This window comes from Ovis aries, chromosome 1 (genome assembly GCF_016772045.2).
Source record: "Ovis aries strain OAR_USU_Benz2616 breed Rambouillet chromosome 1, ARS-UI_Ramb_v3.0, whole genome shotgun sequence".
Taxonomy (NCBI): Eukaryota; Metazoa; Chordata; class Mammalia; order Artiodactyla; family Bovidae; genus Ovis; species Ovis aries.
The window spans coordinates 194,640,241-194,660,813 of record NC_056054.1 but is presented as its reverse complement, the minus strand read 5'-3'; the positions used below and the strand labels follow the sequence as shown (position 1 = coordinate 194,660,813).

The 20,573-nt window shown below is 34.0% G+C and overlaps 1 protein-coding gene across 9 annotated transcripts in view; it reads left to right on the top strand.

Moving 5' to 3' along the window:
* OPA1 (OPA1 mitochondrial dynamin like GTPase) overlaps positions 1-20,573 on the top strand; it is an 81,848-nt gene that overhangs the window by 9,377 nt on the left and 51,898 nt on the right. For 5 of the 9 annotated variants that reach the window (XM_027957235.2, XM_027957232.2, XM_042233079.2 and 2 more), the window contains 7 exons: positions 8,425-8,535; positions 13,351-13,404; positions 16,512-16,616; positions 18,658-18,744; positions 19,364-19,477; positions 20,185-20,265; positions 20,391-20,465. In XM_027957235.2, the coding sequence (XP_027813036.1) occupies positions 8,425-8,535; positions 13,351-13,404; positions 16,512-16,616; positions 18,658-18,744; positions 19,364-19,477; positions 20,185-20,265; positions 20,391-20,465 (627 nt within the window). The remainder of the gene's footprint in view (positions 1-8,424; positions 8,536-13,350; positions 13,405-16,511; positions 16,617-18,657; positions 18,745-19,363; positions 19,478-20,184; positions 20,266-20,390; positions 20,466-20,573) is intronic. The other 4 variants (XM_027957243.2, XM_027957239.2, XM_060404586.1 and 1 more) reach the window with 1 other exon arrangement.

The following is a 20,573-nucleotide window of genomic DNA, read 5'->3' as shown; positions in this document are numbered from 1 at the left end:
GCAGTTTTCTAAATATATTTACCAACAAAACCCTTTTTTCCGGGAAATATCTTCTAGATACCAATGTTTCATGTTATATACTTAGGGGAAATCTTAAGGAAATACCAGGTTTGTTACTGGGGGATATAGATTTCTATTACATTGGTAGTCAACAAAATTATGTGTGGAGTTATTTAGGATATGCTCATTTCCATACATGCTTTAAAATCCATATAAAGTTTTAGGAGATTTGCTGATATAGAATAACATGCATTGTTGTGTATTTGTATTCGTGTTAGCCTGATATTGTCTTAATCTTCACTTTTTTCATCTTTTCAAAATTGTGATATAAGTGATTCCTTGAAAGCTTTTTTCAAAGTAATACCTAGATAAATAGATATCTGGAAAATACTCTATGAATGTTTAAAAATTTAACAAATAATGAAGGTTATTTTGGTTTTAATGCATTGAGGTAAATAATTTCATGGCTTTTGGGGGAAGCAGGAAGAAAATAGTTCCTTTGTGTAGATTTCCATCTGGTTTCTTATCCTTCAGCTTTGAACTTCTTATGTGATATTCCACATGTCAATTATATTTCAAAAGATTTTTTGTTTTCTATTTTAACTTGATCTTTTGAAGAAAACATTTTTCAGGATGTGTGTATATGTGTGTGTGTGTAGTTTTTAAACTTGATCATTTTTTATATCCTTTTCCATTTCCTTTACCCTTGGTGTTATTTTGACCAGGGACACCCTTGACTATGCATGCTACTGGGAAGAAAAATCTGAATAGAAATTAGCCTATGATGATCAACTTTTTTTTGAGCCAAAGGCTTGACCCTTGATGCAGGTAGATTTAATGTACAGAGAGAAACGAATGTATCTGAAGAGAAGGAACCTCTGTTACAGAGATGGTAGTATGATTTTCTTTTTTTTTTTTTTTTTTTGGTAGTATGATTTTCAAGTGCCAAGATTTCTTGTTGCCTCGATCAGTTAGGCGAGGCCTGCATCTCTGTTCTTTTCTGACATGGCCTATGATTGTTTTGGTTCCTGAGAATCCTGCCTGTTTTGGACCTGACAGATAATCCCCTTATAATCCTGCTAAAGTGATAGATGAGTAGTAGTAATTGATAAATGGTCAGAAGCTCCGCAGTATAGAAGAAACAAGAGAACTAATCTCTGAAAATTTATTTATATTTATAGATTTTATTTTATACAGAAGACATGAGAGCAAATTTATTGCTTTATTTTATAATTAACTTTGCTTGAAGATAAATACTGCAGTAGACTATTTCTTTTAAATTTTTCCATAATTTATGGTGATTATCTTTCCATTAAAAACTCATCAGTTATTTCCAACTATTTGTTATAAATGTTACATTGAGTTCTAATTCAGCCATTTTCATAGGTTAAATCAAATAGTATTAAATGTAGTATAAATATTTACTATATAGAGAAAGTATTGTCATCCTCAACTGGTGGTTTTGAATTTTATTAATATGCAGCATTTTTTCAAGGCTTAAGTGTGTACCTGTGATGTTTGAAAATAATGAACTACGCAGACAAGATGCAGATACATGGATTGTAAGAAACTTGTCTGTAAATGGATGGTTGAATGTAACCATGGAAAGGGAGACCTTAGCAGAAGCCTCCTTGAAATTACTCTAAAACATCAAATTTGAAAATTTGGGCAATAATCAGAGGTGGTAGGATGGTAGCCAGGCAACCCACTCCAGTGTTCTTGCCTGGAGAATCCCAGGGACAGGGGAGCCTGGTGGGCTGCCGTCTTTGGGGTCGCACAGAGTCGGACACGACTGAAGCGACTTAGCAGCAGCAGCAGGATGGTAGCCAGAGTTCAGGTGGTGCCTTTTTGGTTGGTTTAGTCTGGTGTTTGGGAGCCTCAAGATTTAAAATAATGGTCATGACTTAGCTTAATGATCGACTGGTTTATACCAAAGTTTCTAGCTGGACTTATCTTAGAAATGTAAATGTGAATTGGATTTTTTTAAATGTAATAAAAAACATTTCTATGAATGGAACTAAGAAGAAAAACTTGTTCTTTTTAATAAGAGAGCACATCTGGAAAAATACTGGTGAGTAGAAGGACAGTTAGGCGCCTTTGTAAGTCAGCTTAAGTGAAAGTGACAGGGAGTTGCAGGAACATAGAGGTCCATTGACCGGAGTCAACAGAATGAAGACAAAATAGGCAGAGTGCCTATTGTCCCCAGTCTGGAGTTGTTAGACGTGAGGTGTTCTGAAGAATTGTAATTGAGGTCTTCAGAAGGTCAAAAAGCATGTATTTCCACATAATGCTGCACAGGTCAACTAAACATCAATCAGATTTCTTTGATTTTGCCTGGGTTTATATCTATTCAGTTGGTGGACAGTAGTTATGTCGATCAAAAGTTCTTTATGTATTTTTGATAAATGAAAAGTGGGAAAGTACTGAAACTACATTTTAGTAAATGCTTTTAATCAGAAAATTTTAAACTTGTGTCCACTATAGAAAAATACTGGAAAGAGCCCTTAGTGTGAACTTAATAATGTTTTTGAGACCTGGATATTTGAAGGCAAATTCAGAATTGGAGTGGCAAGCCTTCTTTAGTGAATTAATGGACTCACCTGATTTGTAAATCCCCAGATTTCTGTATTCAGTCATAATATGTATAGTAACGGGACCACATAGTGTATCTCCTCTTTTTAGATTCAGTAACATTGATGTGTTCTAGTGAAAATTTGTTAAATGAGACATTATCTGTGCTTTTGTTCTATCATGTTTCTGATTGGTGATAAACATCTCACAGAAGTAGTAAATATTATTTTGAAGGTTATAAGTACATTTATATTTATAGAAAATACTTGAAGTCCAAATCAAAGTGTTGTAACCATTTTAAAAATAATCATTAAATAGTAATGTTCTTCCTTTCCACATGTTACTGTAATTCTTATTTGTGTGGCTTTACTTATTTTTTAAGTAAAACTTACCCACTTCTCTTCCCTTTTCTCTGCCTAATTTTTCCTCATCCTCAAAGTTCAGCTTCATGAAGCCTTCTGTAACCATTTTAGTCCCAATAATTATACTCTTAACATTTAAGACATTAGACAGATGAAACACTATTTACTCTGGGTTCCATTCTTAGTATTTAATGGACTATTTCTGTCACAAAATCTCTGTTCTCAAAGCACCTAGGATATTGCTGAACTCTTAAAACATCTTGTCAATTTATTTAACTCAGTAAAAGGCTAATTTAAAGTAAGTAAATTTGGCTAATGCTAACAAGAGTGGGCCCAGATTTTTATGTGTCTTTTTGCTCTGATTACCTGTAAATTTCTCTTGGGCTTCAATATTTGAACAACTATTGAGGAGAATAAGAATGTGAAGGAGCACATGTCCTTGGATTTCTGAATTGTAACAAAGCAGTATTGCTTAAGTGGGATTTACATTTCTGGAAATCCTCATGCAACAAATGATGTAAACTGTGGCAAAATGAAATTCTCAGAACCAGCACCATCAAGAAGCCACGGATTCAGGATGCTTAAGTTTGCTGAGCAGCTAACAATTAGCAACTGTACGTGATTAGATACTTATTTTATTCCTTAATGATAGCATATTGCATTTTTATGTTTTTTTTACATTTAATATATACTGTGTACATAACACTGTCTTTAGGTGTAATAATTTGGAACAAAGGGGATTTGGTAGAAATTGTAATTTTGATAAAAACTGTTGGTAATAGACTGATTTGTCCATCTTTAAAAATTATCATTTGTAGAAGTTGTCCAAACAGTAAAATAGGATATGGTGTTTCTGAATTGGGGCAAGTTAAATAATTTAAGTAGAAAGACTTATTTTCTTCTGATCTCCAATATTAAACATATTTTGATTGGCTCTGAATATCTTGAGAAGAATTATATATTACTAGGAGGGAGAAAGGAGAAGGCGATGGCACCCCACTCCAGTATTCTCGCCTGGAAAATCCCATGGGTGGAGGAGCCTGGTGGGCTGCAGTCCCTGGGGTCTCGAAGAGTCGGACAAGCGACTTCACTTTCACTTTTTCCCTTTTATGCGCTGGAGAAGGAAATGGCAACCCACTCCAGTGTTCTTGACTGTAGAATCCCAGGGACGGGGGAGCCCGGTGGGCTGCCAGACCCACACAGAGTTGGACACAACTGAAGCGATTTAGCAGCAGCAGGAAGGAGAAAAATAGGAAAATAGATCTTTAAAGCTAATAGCAGAATTATTCAAACTTTGAAAAGTAGATTAGTGCCTAGAAATATTTTTTAAGTGGAATGGGAAGAAGTTTTTACTTTCACAAAGTTGTTTTCTGGACCCCAAACTAATAAAACAGAAGTTGGCAAGCTTTTTCTTAGAGGTCCAGATTGAAAATATTTTAGGTTTGCAAGCTCTATGGGCTCAGGCAGCCCACTATAGTTTGCCAGCTCCTTCTCTAAAGGGTAATTTACACCTGTCCTCTGAAGTGTTGTAGTTTTACCATTTTCCTTATTTACATGTAGATTGAACCTGAAGGGTCAGACACTGAAAATAGTGAGACTGTAGAGCTCACAGGATGCTGTCAGGTGCAGACGTTGGAGTCACACTGCCTGTATTCAGACCCTGCCCTTCTGGTTTTCTGAGGTGTATGACCTTGGATAAGTTCCGTAGTTTCTCCAAGTTTTTGGTTTCCCCTTCAATAATTAGGGGCATGCTACCTGATAATGGTTAGTGTGGGCATTTCGTAAAGCCCTTCAGCACAAGATCTGGCACATAATAAAAGTCAATAAATATTAATATGATATTATCTTATACTTTGAATTGTTGCATGAGTTAACAGCATATTAATGTTATTTGATGAATTTCTTCTTCTTTTCTTATTTCTTGTTGAGTATGTTCTGGGAATTGTGATAAGTGGGAAAAATGGATTGTAGGCTTGATATTTAGCTTATTTACAGAGTAAGCAAGTTTTAGACAACCCAGTGATGTTTAGCTTATTTACAGAGTAAGCAAGTTTTAGACAACCCAGTTTGGATTTTATGCTATAAACTTTGTGTATTTTTGCACCAAACATGTGCCAAGCCCTAACCTAGGTGCTGGCCATAACACACCTGAAGTGTCAAGACCTTATTCTATGTGCTAGGTATAAAAACAAACAAGGTGTAGACCCTCCTCTGCTATTGATGTTTAGAATACTGTTAAAGATACAGTATTTTTATTTTTTTGGCCATGCCTTGTGGCTTACAGGATTTTAGCTCTCTGACCACCAAGGATCAAACCTAGGGCCTTAGCAGTGACAGCTCCAAGTCCTAACTACTGGGCAGCCAGGGAATTACCAAAATGTAGTATTTTAAATGTATTTCACGTAAAAATGAGTCATAATTTCGAGGTTTTAAAAGATAACAACCATCAACTTTCAGAGGTCTTTTAGCACTTTCAGCTATGTCTTGGTTTTTGGAGTTGGTTTTCTTGGTCTGACGCTATGCTTTTTTTAAAAACCCGAGAACATTGTACATGCAGTATGGGATCGTGAGAGCAGCGGTGTCGAACTGACAGTAACCAAGAGATGTTTTGAGAGTGTATCACCTGGGGTCGTTTACAGTGACTATTGTTATAGGCCACAAGTACTGCGTTTTTAATATATGTCATTTAAAATTATGTGCTGTTGCTTGAGAGAAAAATGTCTGACCTTGGGAAAATATTTATTAAGTGTTTTGTTCATATAAGGATGTATCTGACACAGGAGGCACACACATTTTTCTTCCTCCTTATTCAACATGGCCTTGGCTTTAAAAGCTAGCCTAGCAGTGCTTAGATAAGTGAGATGTGATGCCTAAAATATAAGTAACCATTTTTAGTTGTATAGTATAGTGTAAATAGTTTTTTTCTGTGTCTAATTCTTGTTTTCTTCCTACTTTTTTCAGGAGGTAACAGTTAATTTCAACTACCTTCACATATCAGTGCTTCAGTAACAGACTTGGAAGGAAAGTGAGGTGTTACTAGAAAGAGGATGTTTTTCTTATACTTTAATACATGTTAGAGTATTTACCATACAGTTTGTATATACATGTAAGCAATGGATTAGGGAGGGGTGTTTAAGTTATCAATAAATAAGAAACCTGTGCGTGAGAGACCAGCACAGTTTAGAAGTGTGGAATATTTTCATACTGCTTTGGCATTTTATAAACTATAATACTGAGGATTATGTTAATTAAAGCATAGGCACATTAATGTGTAAGCCAACATGAGATGCCTTCTTTAAAAGAGCTATTTTGAGAAATCTAAACACTTGGATGAGTAGAAACTATTATGATAAATGACTGAATAAAAATGAGCTGAGTAATTTCTTTTGCCTGACGAAAAGCAGGGATACATGAAATGGAAGAAAAGGACGTAAAAAGTTATGCGAATGATGAGGCTAGTGAGTTGACATTGCATTTCTTTTAGATTTATCAATGACCATAAAAATGTGTATTTAAAGATTATATCTAAAAGATAACTGCAGTTTTTTATAAGTATATTTTGCACTACTGAATTTGGAAACAGATGTCGAAATTTCAGTTATGTTACTTGCCATTTTGATGTTCTCTTACTTGTCATGCAGAAATATCAACTAGTTTCATCCTTTGATTTATAGTAAGTCAACCAGGTTCATTATATTGGTACAGCTTAATGTATTAAACCTAAGAATCAAGGTAAAAATTCCCTTAATTGTTTGTTAATATTTTCCTTAAATTGCTGTACTATATAATACAGCTTTTCTTTTTGTATTTATTTCTTTTCTGCTAAACTTTTTTATTTATATAAATGTTTGGACTATATAAACTAACGTATTAAGCTTCCGGGTGGGTCTGCTAGTTAAAATGTAAATGTAACATTAATCAGTATTTCATTTTAAGAAGCTTTATGATTATATTAAAGAAAATAAAATATTTTTGGCAGTTATTTATAAAGCTCTGAGGCTATTTGAAACTCCTTAGATTATTTAAATGAGTGTTAATTTTCCTAACTTTTAATTTTTATGACTTGGTAAAAATTGAGCCCATTGTTCTCCCAGGTAAACTATTCTTATGAAGATTAAAGGGTGACTTCATTGCAACTTTACCTTTTTAGGGTTTCTAATTGAGAAAATATAAGGTTCGTAGCATTGTCAATTCCCAATTGTTACTTCTCCTACATTTCTTGAGGTTGGTTATCTAGTAGACCAGCAGTTAAAAACGCTGTATAGAAAATGGCATGTATTTTAGTTTCATTCCACAAGTGAATGCAGTGCATTAGATGAACATTTCATTATTACAAATGGAATGACATTTTAGCATAGAAATGATGGTTACTTTGTACATAGGTCCAGACTGAGTTTTTTTTCTTTATTGTTTCTGTAACAACTGTATTATCTCCATATTTTAATTATGTTCTTTAATGGAACTTGTGCTTTAGTAATTAATGTACCCTTGGTTATATTCTCAGAGGCCGTTTTTACTTAATGTCAGAACAGCTCATAGAAAGTGAAAATTCAGTCACAGTTCTTATTTGTTGTTGTATAAAACTAAAACAGTACCTCAAACATTTTTTAATTTAAAAAACTCTTAAATTTTAATCAAATAAGATTATGTGTGTAGGCATGTAAAATTATGAATTAATGTAAAACCTTGATTAACTTGATGCTCAAAACTAAGTTTTCAGAGATATTTATTGATTTATTTATTTTTTGGCCATGCCACATGGCATGCAGAATCTTAGTTTCCAGACCAGGGATTGAACCCGTGCCCCCTGCAATAGAAGCAGGCAGAGTCTTAACCACTAGACCACCAGGGAAGTCCCTTAAGGGATCTTTAGTTGAAGACATTAGATGTTAAGGAAAAAATATTTACTTAAAAATAATGACTTAATAAGTAATTAAGCTATTATGTATTCTCCATTTAGTCTTAAGAAACTTAACGGTTGAGAATTAGATTCAGGCCTGTATATCAACACATGAAAAATCAGTTTGGGTTTTTTTTTGCCCCCTATGTATCAAGTCAGGAACATACACTAGTTCATATTGGCAGTTCAAAATTAAGGGTGAAAGTATTTGTTTTCTCAGTGTTCTTGTTACTCATTTAGTTAACTGTAGTGCCGCCTTCCTTGAGCATTCCAGTTAGTCTAGGTTTTACTGTATGTTGATATTATATCTGGCTCATTTTATTCAGCAAACAGTCACTTACTGCATTTTCCTTTTCACTTTTTAGACTATGGTGTTTTATATTTGAGACATAATTTTACTGAGGGGAAAAGTGGAAATGTGGTACAGAGCCCAGTTATATAGTGGCTCTAAAGGTACATAACTGAGTTTCCATTTTTGTTACAAGCTATCCATTCCTCCCTAACTTACACCTGTTCCTTTCTTGTACCCTTTGGTTTAACATTGTTCTCCTCCCCAATTTTCCTCTTCTCCTGGCTGTAAACTCATGGCAGGGTCTGCTTGGTGAGCTCATTCTCTTACAACAGCAAATTCAAGAGCATGAAGAGGAAGCACGCAGAGCTGCTGGCCAATATAGCACGAGCTATGCCCAACAGAAGCGCAAGGTGATGGATGGTTTAAGGGGCTACTGATTTGCTTACACTAATCAGCCATTTCTACCAATATCACGTCACCTTAATCCATTCATGGACTACAATTTTGAGAAATTAGTTTTGACAAGATAAAAATATGAAAGATAATACAGATATGCAACTTTCTGGAGTATGCAAACAAACCCAAAATATTAAACATAGTAATTTATTTTCTGAAAATTAGATCATCTGTGAGGGTTCATGGACTTGTACTTAGATAATTGTGAATTGCGGTTTACTTGGCCCAGTTATTGAGTCACCCTAAATCTGTGGCCAACTTGTCTATTCTCTAAGTTTTCACTTCTAAATTGAAAAGGGTTACTGTGAATGACCATGTTAAATTAAAGAATGAAATGGTTTTTAGTTAAAATGATTCAGCATAGAATTCTTGTTTCCTACAAAAGAAAACTATTTTGACCTAACTTTTGGACAGTTATTCTTAAATACTTTGATTAACTTTTAATAAGACTTTTGACATTTATTAACAAAGTCAGCACAGATTTTCACCTTGTCCACTGAAGAACTGAACATTGGAAATTTGATATAATTCTGGTCACTAAAGGACAGATTCTAATAAAACTCAGTGTAACACTGTACAAATATTTGCTTATAGGTGTCACCAAGAAATCCTTAAAAACAATGCTTTGGCTTTAGATGATCCTATAATGTAGATCCGCAGGTTAATGTCCTAGAGAGACTAGAGTCAAATGAAGTGTTTAAAATGATTTTAAAAATTTTATTATAAGATCTTGACATCAGCTAGTTACATATATTAGAAAAGTTTTTACAGTTAGGTACAAATCTTAAGGAAAATAATCTGGTCATATAATTAGTTTCCTGTACATTCTGATAGTGAAATCAACCAATATTACAGATAATTAGTGAAATGATCCTACTGGCTAACCCTGTCACATATGGTGGTGGTTAGTACAGTACTAATCATAATTTATTCTTTCAGTGTAGCTTCCTGGCTTTTCTCAATTCCATGGCTGTGAAATCAACTGCTATATGTCATTTAGCGTTCAGTAAATGAATAATATAGATGGAAATAGAAACAAATTATTTTCCTACATGTGTTAAATCACAGGAGGACTTAGTGTAAATGGTGCTTTAGCATTCTCTGATCCTCATGCTCTTCAGAGTACCACTTAAGTATACTAACAAGCTGGAATGCTCAGGCTCAGCTTCTGTCCTTAACTTCATTACAGAAGAGGGAAAGAAACTGTTATGTTTTGGTGTGTTAGTTAGAAATATGAATATAGCTCTTGTTTTCAAGACCAGTAGATCTTGTTTTTTTCTTAATGGTAAAATAATTTGCAGTGAGCCCCATAGATCTGCTATTTTAAGATTCTAATACAGTTTAAGATTATTAATATCCTATTGAATCTGACAGTTTAAATGAAAGCAATAGTGAATTGGCAGTGAAATACACTGCCAAGGGTTAATGTTCATTTGGGGCCTTTTTTCAGACCTAGAGTTATCCTTCCTCATCCTAATATTTATTGGATTATCCATGTATAACCCCTCTTTTATTCCTCACTCTCCATATTTGTGAAAGAGCTACTGACAGGGCTGTACCTCTGTCTATTTTGTTTATTAAGATATACTTAGAAGGGCACAAAACGGGGCTTGTTCCTGCCCACTTACCTTGTGTGAAAGTAAATGAGACGAAAAACAATTTGTGCACCTCTATAATAGTATCATTCTTTTACTGTCCTTAAAGATGATTTCCTTACTGTATCTTCCCTCTGTTCCCCTTATAGTTAGTACACTGGTGACTTCAGCCCTACGTTGTCATAATGACCAAAGTGCTAATTTGATGAGACCTTTATCTTTCCAGGCATTTGAGGTTTACTTGAGGTATAAAACCGCAGCTACTTTTTGTCATTTTTTGATGATTCTTTCCTACTACATTTTGAAAATATTAGTAGGCCTTCTTTTTTTTTTTAATGCTTGCTTTTTCTTTGGTACTATTGTACAGCATGTGAGATCTTAGCTCCCTGACCAGGGATCAAACCCGCACCCTCTCCAAGGATCTTAACCGCTGGACCTCCAGGGAAGTCCCTATTTATATCTTATTGGTAGCAGCTAGTAGATTTTCCCTGTATCATCCAAGCAGAGGAGCTCATGCAGAGATGGTAGATTAAAACTGCCCTTGGTAGATTTGCCTCCTGTGAATATGTATGTACGCATACGTAGAAATGTTTGCGAGTCTTATACATTTCCATATTTCAGAATGGCTACAATTGCTTAGTAGGAAGAAATACTTAAAATTTAAAAATCAGGCTTGCTTTTGTTAGGAGCTAGTAAAGGTTTTTCTCTTTCAGCTTTAGCTTGTTTCTGCAGAGGGTTCCGCCCTTTCTCCATCAGTTTCACAGCCCTGGAATTGTAGGAAAGCTCTGGTTTCAAGACTATTGATACCCATTTCTGTCAGGGTGAGTTTTGAACTAATTTCATAATGAAAACTAAATACATTAAACCATAAGACAAGGACTTACTGTAAGTAGCTGAATTTTGCTAGTAAAGTGCATTGAAATAAAATATATCCCAGGTTGCTAGTTAAGACTTCAAATAAGTGATAGACTAACAGTAGCATGTATTATTCTCTTAAAATATGTCAAAGTATCTTATCACTAATCTTTAAGATTTATTTTGTGAACCTGAAGGTTTTAATCTTGTTTCCTATAAAATCCTAGATCTAATTCTTGACTCATCATCAACCTTTTATGTAATATAGTATTAACCTTTTAATTTAACATTAAGCAGATAGGAAGTGTATTGGTGAAACTATGCATGAGTTATTCCTAACAGTCAGGCCAGAAGGGCATATGATAAATTTAAATACTCCTAAAAATACAAATTTATAAAAATCTAAATCATTGTTACTAAATACTAATATTAGCATAAAAATTGTGTTTGTAATATTCTAATAACCTTATATCATTTTAATTCTTTATATGTCTTTTTTATTTTACCAAATTGTCAAGGTTAGTCCTTTATAGTCCTTGGCTTGTATAAACATTCTGTTTTGTGTAATTATATTGCTTTCTCAATTATTGCCCCAGTTGTAGAGATACGTTGGATTTTCTACTGTAACTTAGATTATATTGCATGATATCATTAAGTATTCACTTCCTATACTAATGCTGTTTATACATTTCATACTACTTAACTTCAGTTAGATGAATATTTAATGGAACAGTAAATCAGAGTAACTTTCCAGATGAATTGGGATTATAATCTGCATAACAATTTTTGCAGTCACATTATTACAGTGTGATGTCATGCCATATGATCAAAATATGGAATTTATTTCTTCATTGGCCTTCAGGATTTTGTTCTTTGGGTTGTGGGCTCCTCAACATGCTTGTTTTCTCACATTTTAGGAGATGATTAATAATTCTTGTCCATTTTACACAAACACATAGTCAAATGAAAAATGCTTCTATCCACAAGTTGCTGCTTGCTGTACTGGAGTGAGAAGCAGTAATACAAAGTTTGTTTTATGTTGCATTTTTCTAGTTTGCAAAATAAAATTTGAAATTTTTAGACATAGGCTTTTTAGGAAAAAACAATTATGGATTATGTACCTATCATTTCTAGTAAGTATTGTCATTTTTATTTAAAAGAAGTTGGGGGGAATTTTGAGAAAGCATTTGGAAATAGGAATTAAAATCTCAAAATAACATTTTATTGCATGGATAAGAGTTATTAATGTCCACTTCAATAAGCAAATCATTTAGAATATTTTCATATATGTTTGCTACCATAAAGTCTTGGCTGCTTAAGTAGCCAGTGAAATCAGGATGAATAAAGATTTACCTGCGTTTTAACTTGATTTTTGTCTCCTGTGGAATAAAATCGTGTTTAAAAATTTCGAGTACAGAAATTAGATAATTATTTTAAGATTGAGAATGGCGACTTTGGCATCTCACTAAGGAGTCAAAGCAGTTATATGGATTTGTCATAAATGACATCATTTTAATTGCAATTGATTATTGTGTTTTATATTTAGAGTTGTGATTACTTTTCATAGAATAAAGTTCTTTAGTTTGAATATCTTATCTTAGAACTATTAGCATTAGTAATAATTAGGAGTAGTTTCCCCAATACCTGTGGATTTTATCCTACTTTATTTTCAAATCAATTTTGTTTGCTTTACTCAACTTCACTGCCTCTGCATTCGTTTTATTATGGGTTAGAAGATCTTGCAGTGGAACTAAATTTAAAAACAAGTATCTGGCTCCACTTAAAGTTCTGAAAATACAATTGTTCTTTGCATATATTAAACACTTTCCTGCTTATGGAATGAAAATGGATAAGTGTTTGCTTAAAAGATACACTATGACCAATGAATTTTTTCAGTAGCTGTACATTATAATGCGTCTGACTTCTGAAAACATTATTGTAAGGATTTCAGTGCCTTATTTCTCAAGCGTCCAAGTCCCTGTGCTTGAGTACAAAACAACCTGTCAAGGACGTAGTAAATGTATGTGTCGATCTCTTATTTTTCTAACAAGCCAGTCATAAGAAATTACTAGAATGGCAATAGGAAGATGATTTCTTTTTAAGGTTTTCATTTATATAAACTTTTCATGAGCTGTTTTTGTTGATGAATAAGATTACTTTCTTAAATAAGCATTTTATTTAAAATTTCCTTTGATTAAATATCCATATAAAGTATATAGTTTTTACTCTTCAAATGGTTTATTTTAAAAGTTAACTTACTGTATATTCTGTATAAACATAATTCTACTCAAATAAAAAAAATTTATTTTAAATATTTAGGTGTCAGACAAAGAGAAAATTGACCAACTTCAAGAAGAGCTTCTGCATACTCAGGTAATACTAATGTAATTCATAGTCGGGTAAAAAGAACCAAAGAGTTTGTCTTGTACTCTAAATTTGGTGATGTGGAAATTTATCTTTTTAACTGAGCAAAGTTTGTAGTGATTTAATGATAGAACCTTATCAATAGATGCCCCCACAAGTGCAAAAGCTAATTGAGAAACAAGGAATAATGAAGGAACTTGATAAGTTTAATTAACTCATTTATGTGTAAAATCTATTGATGAGTGAATCTTATGCTGTTAATTTTTGAGGAAGACTATGGCAGAAAAGACTGGGGAAAGTGACTTGTCCCTGTGTAAACCTGTGCTTGCATTTTTACATTGACTGGCTAATTAGAGTAACAGTTAAATGGGGTGGAATCTATCACAGTTCTCTAAAGTCCAAAGCCAATCAGATAATAATCTTTCCAAAGGTATTAATATTTCTGACACTACTTTAAAGAGTTATTCTCTTATAGTTGATGATACAATTATTATTTTAAAGACTTGTTCTGTGCAATGTAATTGAGTAGAGAACATTCTCGTGAAAAGTTGTCACGTTATCCACTCTATCATTAATTATTCTCTGTAGATGCAATGATATGTGGTAATTAAGTTTAAATTAAAAAGACTCAATGGGTCGCTTTTTAGGGAAAAGTATGACAAAGCAATTTAAATGAAATTAGGAACCAGTGTATATTGAGTCTCAGGTTTTCTTAATATCTATGTATTGATTCTTATACTCAACTATATGTTAGAATCAAGGGTGCTCTGAGCAGCCCTAACATTGTTATGGCTTCACAGCTGGGTGATTATAGTCTGCAGCCAGAGATTAAGACTCACTGGCCTCAGAATGTGATCTCTGGAGCATTAGCATCAGTAATACTCTTTGGGAACTTGTTGGAAATGCAGATTATCGGTCCCATCCCAAATCCACTGAATCAGAAACTCTGGATGTGGAACTTAGCAGTCTTTGTTCTTAAAAACCCTGAAGTGTTGTTGATGAGTTCTTCAGAATTACTGGCCTAGAACTTTGCAGGATGGCCTAGTAGCACATCTCTGCAGGAAGCCTGCAGACTGACATATACCAAAGAGTGTTTCCAGCCCCAGAAAATGTAGACCCCATAATTGATTCCGTATTTACCAAGTGAACCAGTAGAAATCCTACCACCGTATATACCTATTGATATCAATTCTTCCACTTGTTGGAAGGTGCTAGGCATTGATGAAAGTACTTTATGGAGAATTCATGATATAATAATGGCATTACCTATATTAATAGTGTCCAGTTGAAATAAAATGCAAGCCATGTGTACTTTAAAATTTTTGCATTAAAATAAGGGTAAAAATAAATAGGTAGAATTTTAATGTTAATAATATATTTAACAAAGTGAGAAGGCAGTGGCACCCTACTCCAGTACTTTTGCCTGGAAAATCCCATGGATGGAGAAGCCTGGTAGGCTGTAGTCCATGAGGTCGCTAAGAGTCGGACATGAGCAACTTCACTCTGACTTTTCACTTTCATGCATTGGAGAAGGAAATGGCAGCCCACTCCAGTGTTCTTGCCTGGAGAATCCCAGGGATGGGGGAGCCTGGTGGGCTGCGGTCTATGGGGTCGCACAGAGTCAGACACAGCTGAAGCGACTTAGCAGCAGCAGCAAACCTAAAACAGTTATAGAGCTAGTCAGTATAAAAATACTAATGTGGTATTTATGCATTTTTACTGAATTACAGAAATCTGATGTATGTTATTCTTAACACACACCTTAGTGCAGACTAGCCACATTTCAAGTGCTAAGTATCCATGTGTGGCCAGTGGCTACCATCTGTATTAGACAGCATAGGTCTAATTCTTAGATAACTACCAGAAGTTTGTTGTGTGTACTGTTACTGAATATAAATGAATAAGTTCTGTAAAAATATATTTATAATATAAACTAGCCTATAGTTCTACCTGTCTCATACTGTATAATTTCTTAAATTCATCTTTAGTTGGACATTCTCAGAGGATAAAGCCATGATCTCTTGTTATTTACTTTGTGCTTGGAAGATTGTAACAGCCTAACATATTTTCCAAGAAAATTTTCCATTTCTTTCTTTCCATTAACAAAAGACATATTACTGTAAAATTGGACAAAAACATCCAGTTGGTGGGATGGGGAGGAAGGTTGTGGAGGGAGGGGATATGTGTATACCAATCATCATGTTGATGTATGGCAGAAACCAGCCCAATATTGTAAAGTAATTGTCCTCCAATTGAAAATAAACTTTTTAAAAATCCAGTTGGTTGTAAGAAAGCGTAATTCTTAATGATTTTCTGAACATGGTTAATGTTTATAGAATCGAGTATAAACAGAGAAGACCAATTAGAAAAGGATCTCATTTATTGGAGAACAGTGTGTAGCCAAGCATCTAATTTGACAAAAAAGCTTATATAAATGTATTAGTCTTTTAAATTGTTCTTATGTCAATATTTTAAAAATTAATGTGTAATCTCTGGCCATAGGAACCTACCAAAACTGAAAAGAGTTTGGGCCCTCAACTCAGACCTGTATTCAAAACCATGTGACCTTGGATAGGCTCCTAAGCATCTCTAACCTCTGATTCCTAACCTGTATAACCTTAGTCTCACGTGAAGCGTTAAAGGAGTTAATACAGGTGAAACACTGAGTAAAGGGCCTGTCATGTAACGCATGGTCAGGTACCGTTAGCTATTTTTATTTTATTCCATTTTAATAATATAGGAGCATAACAAAAATTTGAATTTTTGTCAAATGTGCCTAAACTGAAGATTTAAAATTTTGATGCAAGAAATAGTGCTTCATGGAGTATACTTAACAGCTTGCCTTTTCAACTCCTTTTATTGTTAGTATTTTTATTAATTTCTTCAACATAAACAGCAAAGAATTTTCCAATAAGATGCCGATTATAACAGAAAACTATAAAGTTCATTGTTTTAGATAATATTCATCATTATTTTGTTCAACATTCTCATAGATGATTTTAAATGAAATAATTCATTTTAAGTGCTTCAGGATCAAGGAAGATTTTAATTTATACTTAATGTTATTTTTTAACCGATTGGTTTCTTATGAAGTTACTTGTATTACTGTGTTGCAGTTAAAGTACCAGAGAATCTTGGAACGGCTAGAAAAGGAGAACAAAGAATTGAGGAAATTAGTATTACAGAAAGATGACAAAGGCATCCATCATAGAAAGCTTAAGGTATTTTAAGTGTGTCTTAACTTGTTAGCTCTCAAAACCCTGCCATTTCACGTTGTGTGTTCATCAATACCAGTTTTTAAGGAACTGCAAAGGGTTCTATCATCCTTTTCTTTCTAATCTTATGTCCTTGGGGGGAAGGGAGGTCTCCTCTTCTGTTAAAGACTTCGTAAATTACAGTCTCCAAACATTTGGTTTTTCACTAGATCCATAAATTCTTCATGCTTGTGAATCAATGAGTCCGTTTATTTTTTTCTGAAAATTTGAAACTTCCCCAGTGGCTTAGGTGGTAAAGAATCTGTCTGCAATGCAGGATACCTGGGTTCAATCCCTGGGTGGGGAAGCTCCCCTGGAGAAGGGAATGACAACCCACTCCAATATTCTTGCCTGGAGAACTCCATGGAGAGAGGTGCCTAGCAGGCTACAGTCCATGGGGTTGCAAAGAGCTGGACACGACTGAGTGACTAACACTTTACTTCTAGGCTTACTTCATTTCTGCAGCTGTAAAATCAGTAAGTTAATAGAAAATTACATATGTCCTATCTTTATTGCCTTACTTGTAGTGCCACTGCATGAAGAGCCCATTTTCTTCAGTTTTACAATAGTTAACATTTTCTTCTGGAAGGTTCCTTTGGCATTTTAAAGAATTTTTGAAAAAACAATGCTGGTATTGTTATCAGCACGTTGATAAATTACCATTATCAGTAAATTAAATAATATTATTCCCCACTAAACCAACCTGTATGTGCTACATTAAATTGAAGTAATTCTTTTTTTAACTTAAATGTCATTTAAATAAACAGAATGTATATGAAGCAAAACTGCAATACATCATGACATGTACATTTTGTGACCAAGATCCAAGGATATGCAGTTCTGGTTTAACCAACATGTGTTAGTAGTTCTGACTCCAAATTGCAACTGCATAATACTAGCATGACTTTATTTATAAGCCAATATATGGCAGCTGGAAAGTCACATCCAAGTGTTAATAAATACAGAGAATTTACCTGAGCAATTGTATTTTCTCTCTTTAAGTGAAATAGTAATGAAGATTTGAAAAGTTTGTTGTTTATCTTTAGGTTGAAGGGATAATAGTTGCTTTCCTTTTAATTACTTTTAGGTGTTAGGACATGAAAGGAACTTAGGCCCTCATTTTGTTGCTACTTTGGTATTAAAACTTACCTTTAATTATTAAATGCTTGGTAGCAGCCTTTTTCCCAGGCCTGTTTGCATGTTCAGTCATTCCTCAAATACTTGAAGTTTGTTATTTTCCGGAAAACTTGCTTGACCCTGGTTTTACTGGGAGAACAACACAGGATGTCTGCTCCTGGCGCTCTCACGTCTTAGTCTGCCCTATGCACTACTCGCTCTTACCGATTTAACAATAATCATGGTGATTCTTTCTCTACTCTACTTTTTCTTCAGTCTCTCTCTTCCTCTCTGACGCATACACCAAACATTCCTTTCAGTTGGTACCTGGCTTATTGGACCTTTTGAGTGTTCATGGTCTTTCTTTGTTGGGCACTTAATATTAGCTCTTCAGTATTTTTTTTTTTTTTTTTTTTTTTAGTACTCATTTATTTGTCTGCCCCGGGTCCTTAGTTTTAGCATGTGGGATCCTTAGTTGCTCTTAAGTTGCAGCATGAAGGATATTTCATTGTGGTGTGCAAATTCTTAGTTGTGGGCATGTGGGACCTAGTTCCCGGCTCTGGGATTGAACCAGGGCACCTAGCATTGGGAGCTGGGAGTCTTAGCCACTGGACCACCAGGGAAGTCCCTAGCTCTTCAATATTAAACAGTAACCTCCCTCTTTTAGTGTTTAATTGGAAGATTAGGAAATCCTGAAATAACATACTGTGTTAATTCAGTGTCTCTTGAAATAAATTGGATAAGAAGAATTTTATTCTGTACTGTTTTACATTTACTCAGAATATAATTATGGGAACTCTTAGAATTTATCAGCTTTTTTATCCTGACCCATCTGTGGGTTTTTAAAAATGTTTTCTGTATTTTATAATACTGATTTTTTTGAATTTTGTAGAAATCTTTGATTGATATGTATTCTGAAGTTCTTGATGTTCTGTCTGATTATGATGCCAGTTATAATACACAAGATCATCTGCCAAGGGTAAGTGAAAAGTTGGTACACAGGGAAGTTGCCCATTAGCAGAAAAGCACGTTCGTTTTTTAAAAAGTTATGTGTGTGTGTGTATACATAGACAAAGACAAAATTTTCTCTATAATATTCATGTGTTTTAGGTGATGTCTCAAGCATCGAATGTTGTTTGACTATTTTGGTCCATTAGTTTACTTATATTTATGCATAATGAAGGAGGGCTTTCAGATATTTGGCATTCTATATGCATGATGTCCATGATATTAAAATTCCTGATTGGTAGATAAAATTAGGTACATAGGAGAAATATAACCTCACAGAATTGAAAATGTCTTTGTAAAGAGTAAACTATCTATGGAAGAGATTTACGCAATAGTCATGTTAATCTGGTTTTAAAACTAGTAGTTTAGCATTAGTAATGAAAATTTGGCTATAAATAATGGATCCAATTAATGTTTTACTGTTTATTTTCAGTACACATCCATGTATAAACTATCATCTTTTTTTTGGATATTTTAAAATCATTTAACTGGACAGTTTTTAAAGACTAATTCTCAGCAGCATTACAAATGTATTAAATTTTAAGTTCATATCAAAAAATATGAGTATGTGGTATTTATTTTGTGGTAAGGTTGTTGTGGTTGGAGATCAAAGTGCTGGAAAAACTAGTGTGTTGGAAATGATTGCTCAAGCACGAATATTTCCTAGAGGATCTGGGGAGATGATGACACGTTCTCCAGTTAAGGTAAGAAAATAGGCCCTCTGGGTTAATAGACTTATTGTGGTGATCATTTTCTAATGTGTTTAAATGGTGAATCGCTATTTTGTACACCAAAACTAACACAATATTGTTTGTTAACCATGCTTCGGTTAAAAGAAAAAGGCCAAACGAAGTTCTTCAGGGAAGTAATCACTTTAACGAAGTTTGTCCATTGTGTTGAAATGAAGAATTTTGACAAAAGAAATAATTGATATGTAGCGTTTGGAATTATTCCTAGTGTAGAAACTAGTAGAAGTCACCCCTCAGACAAGAACAAAGATCAGGAGTGTGCGGCTTGCCTGTGGGATGTTAACAAAGCAGCAGCTGGATATGCAAGTTTGGAGGGCGATCTGGACTAGAGATAGAAATGGAGGAGTCATAATCAAGCATCTAAAAGTGGTAGTTAGCTCCCTAATGGATGAGATCGCCTAGGGAGTGAGTGGAGATGGAGAAGACCTACAACCTCTGACACATTTAACTCTCAGTAAATAGATGTTAAACAAATGAATTGTTACCTAAATTTACCCGTTAATGTGAAATGCAAAATTTCTTTTTAGTTTTTTAAGTTTTGAGATTGATGGTTTTGTGCTTGGTACTCTGTATGACATTGACTGGGAAATGGAACCATGTAAGTACTGTGGGAATTAATAGAAATTGTAAATACAGTCTTCTCAATTTTCTGTTAATTTCAGGTGACTCTCAGTGAAGGCCCTCATCACGTGGCCTTATTTAAAGATAGTTCTCGGGAGTTTGATCTTACTAAAGAGGAAGATGTAAGTAGGTTTTGTATGAGGTTTATATGTGTAATTTTTTATAATCTGTGTAAACTTATAAAGACAACTAAATAGAATATTTAACTGACAATCTTTTTAGGATTTTGTTGTTTTTCCATTGATAGCTTGCAGCATTAAGACATGAAATAGAACTCCGAATGCGGAAAAATGTGAAAGAAGGCTGTACTGTTAGCCCTGAGGTAAGGGCTGTAATTCATTTCAACCATGTTTTATGAAAATCCAGTGTTTTATTATTTAGAATCATGATATTAGCGTTGATGTTTAGATTGAAGCAGTTCAAAGATAGT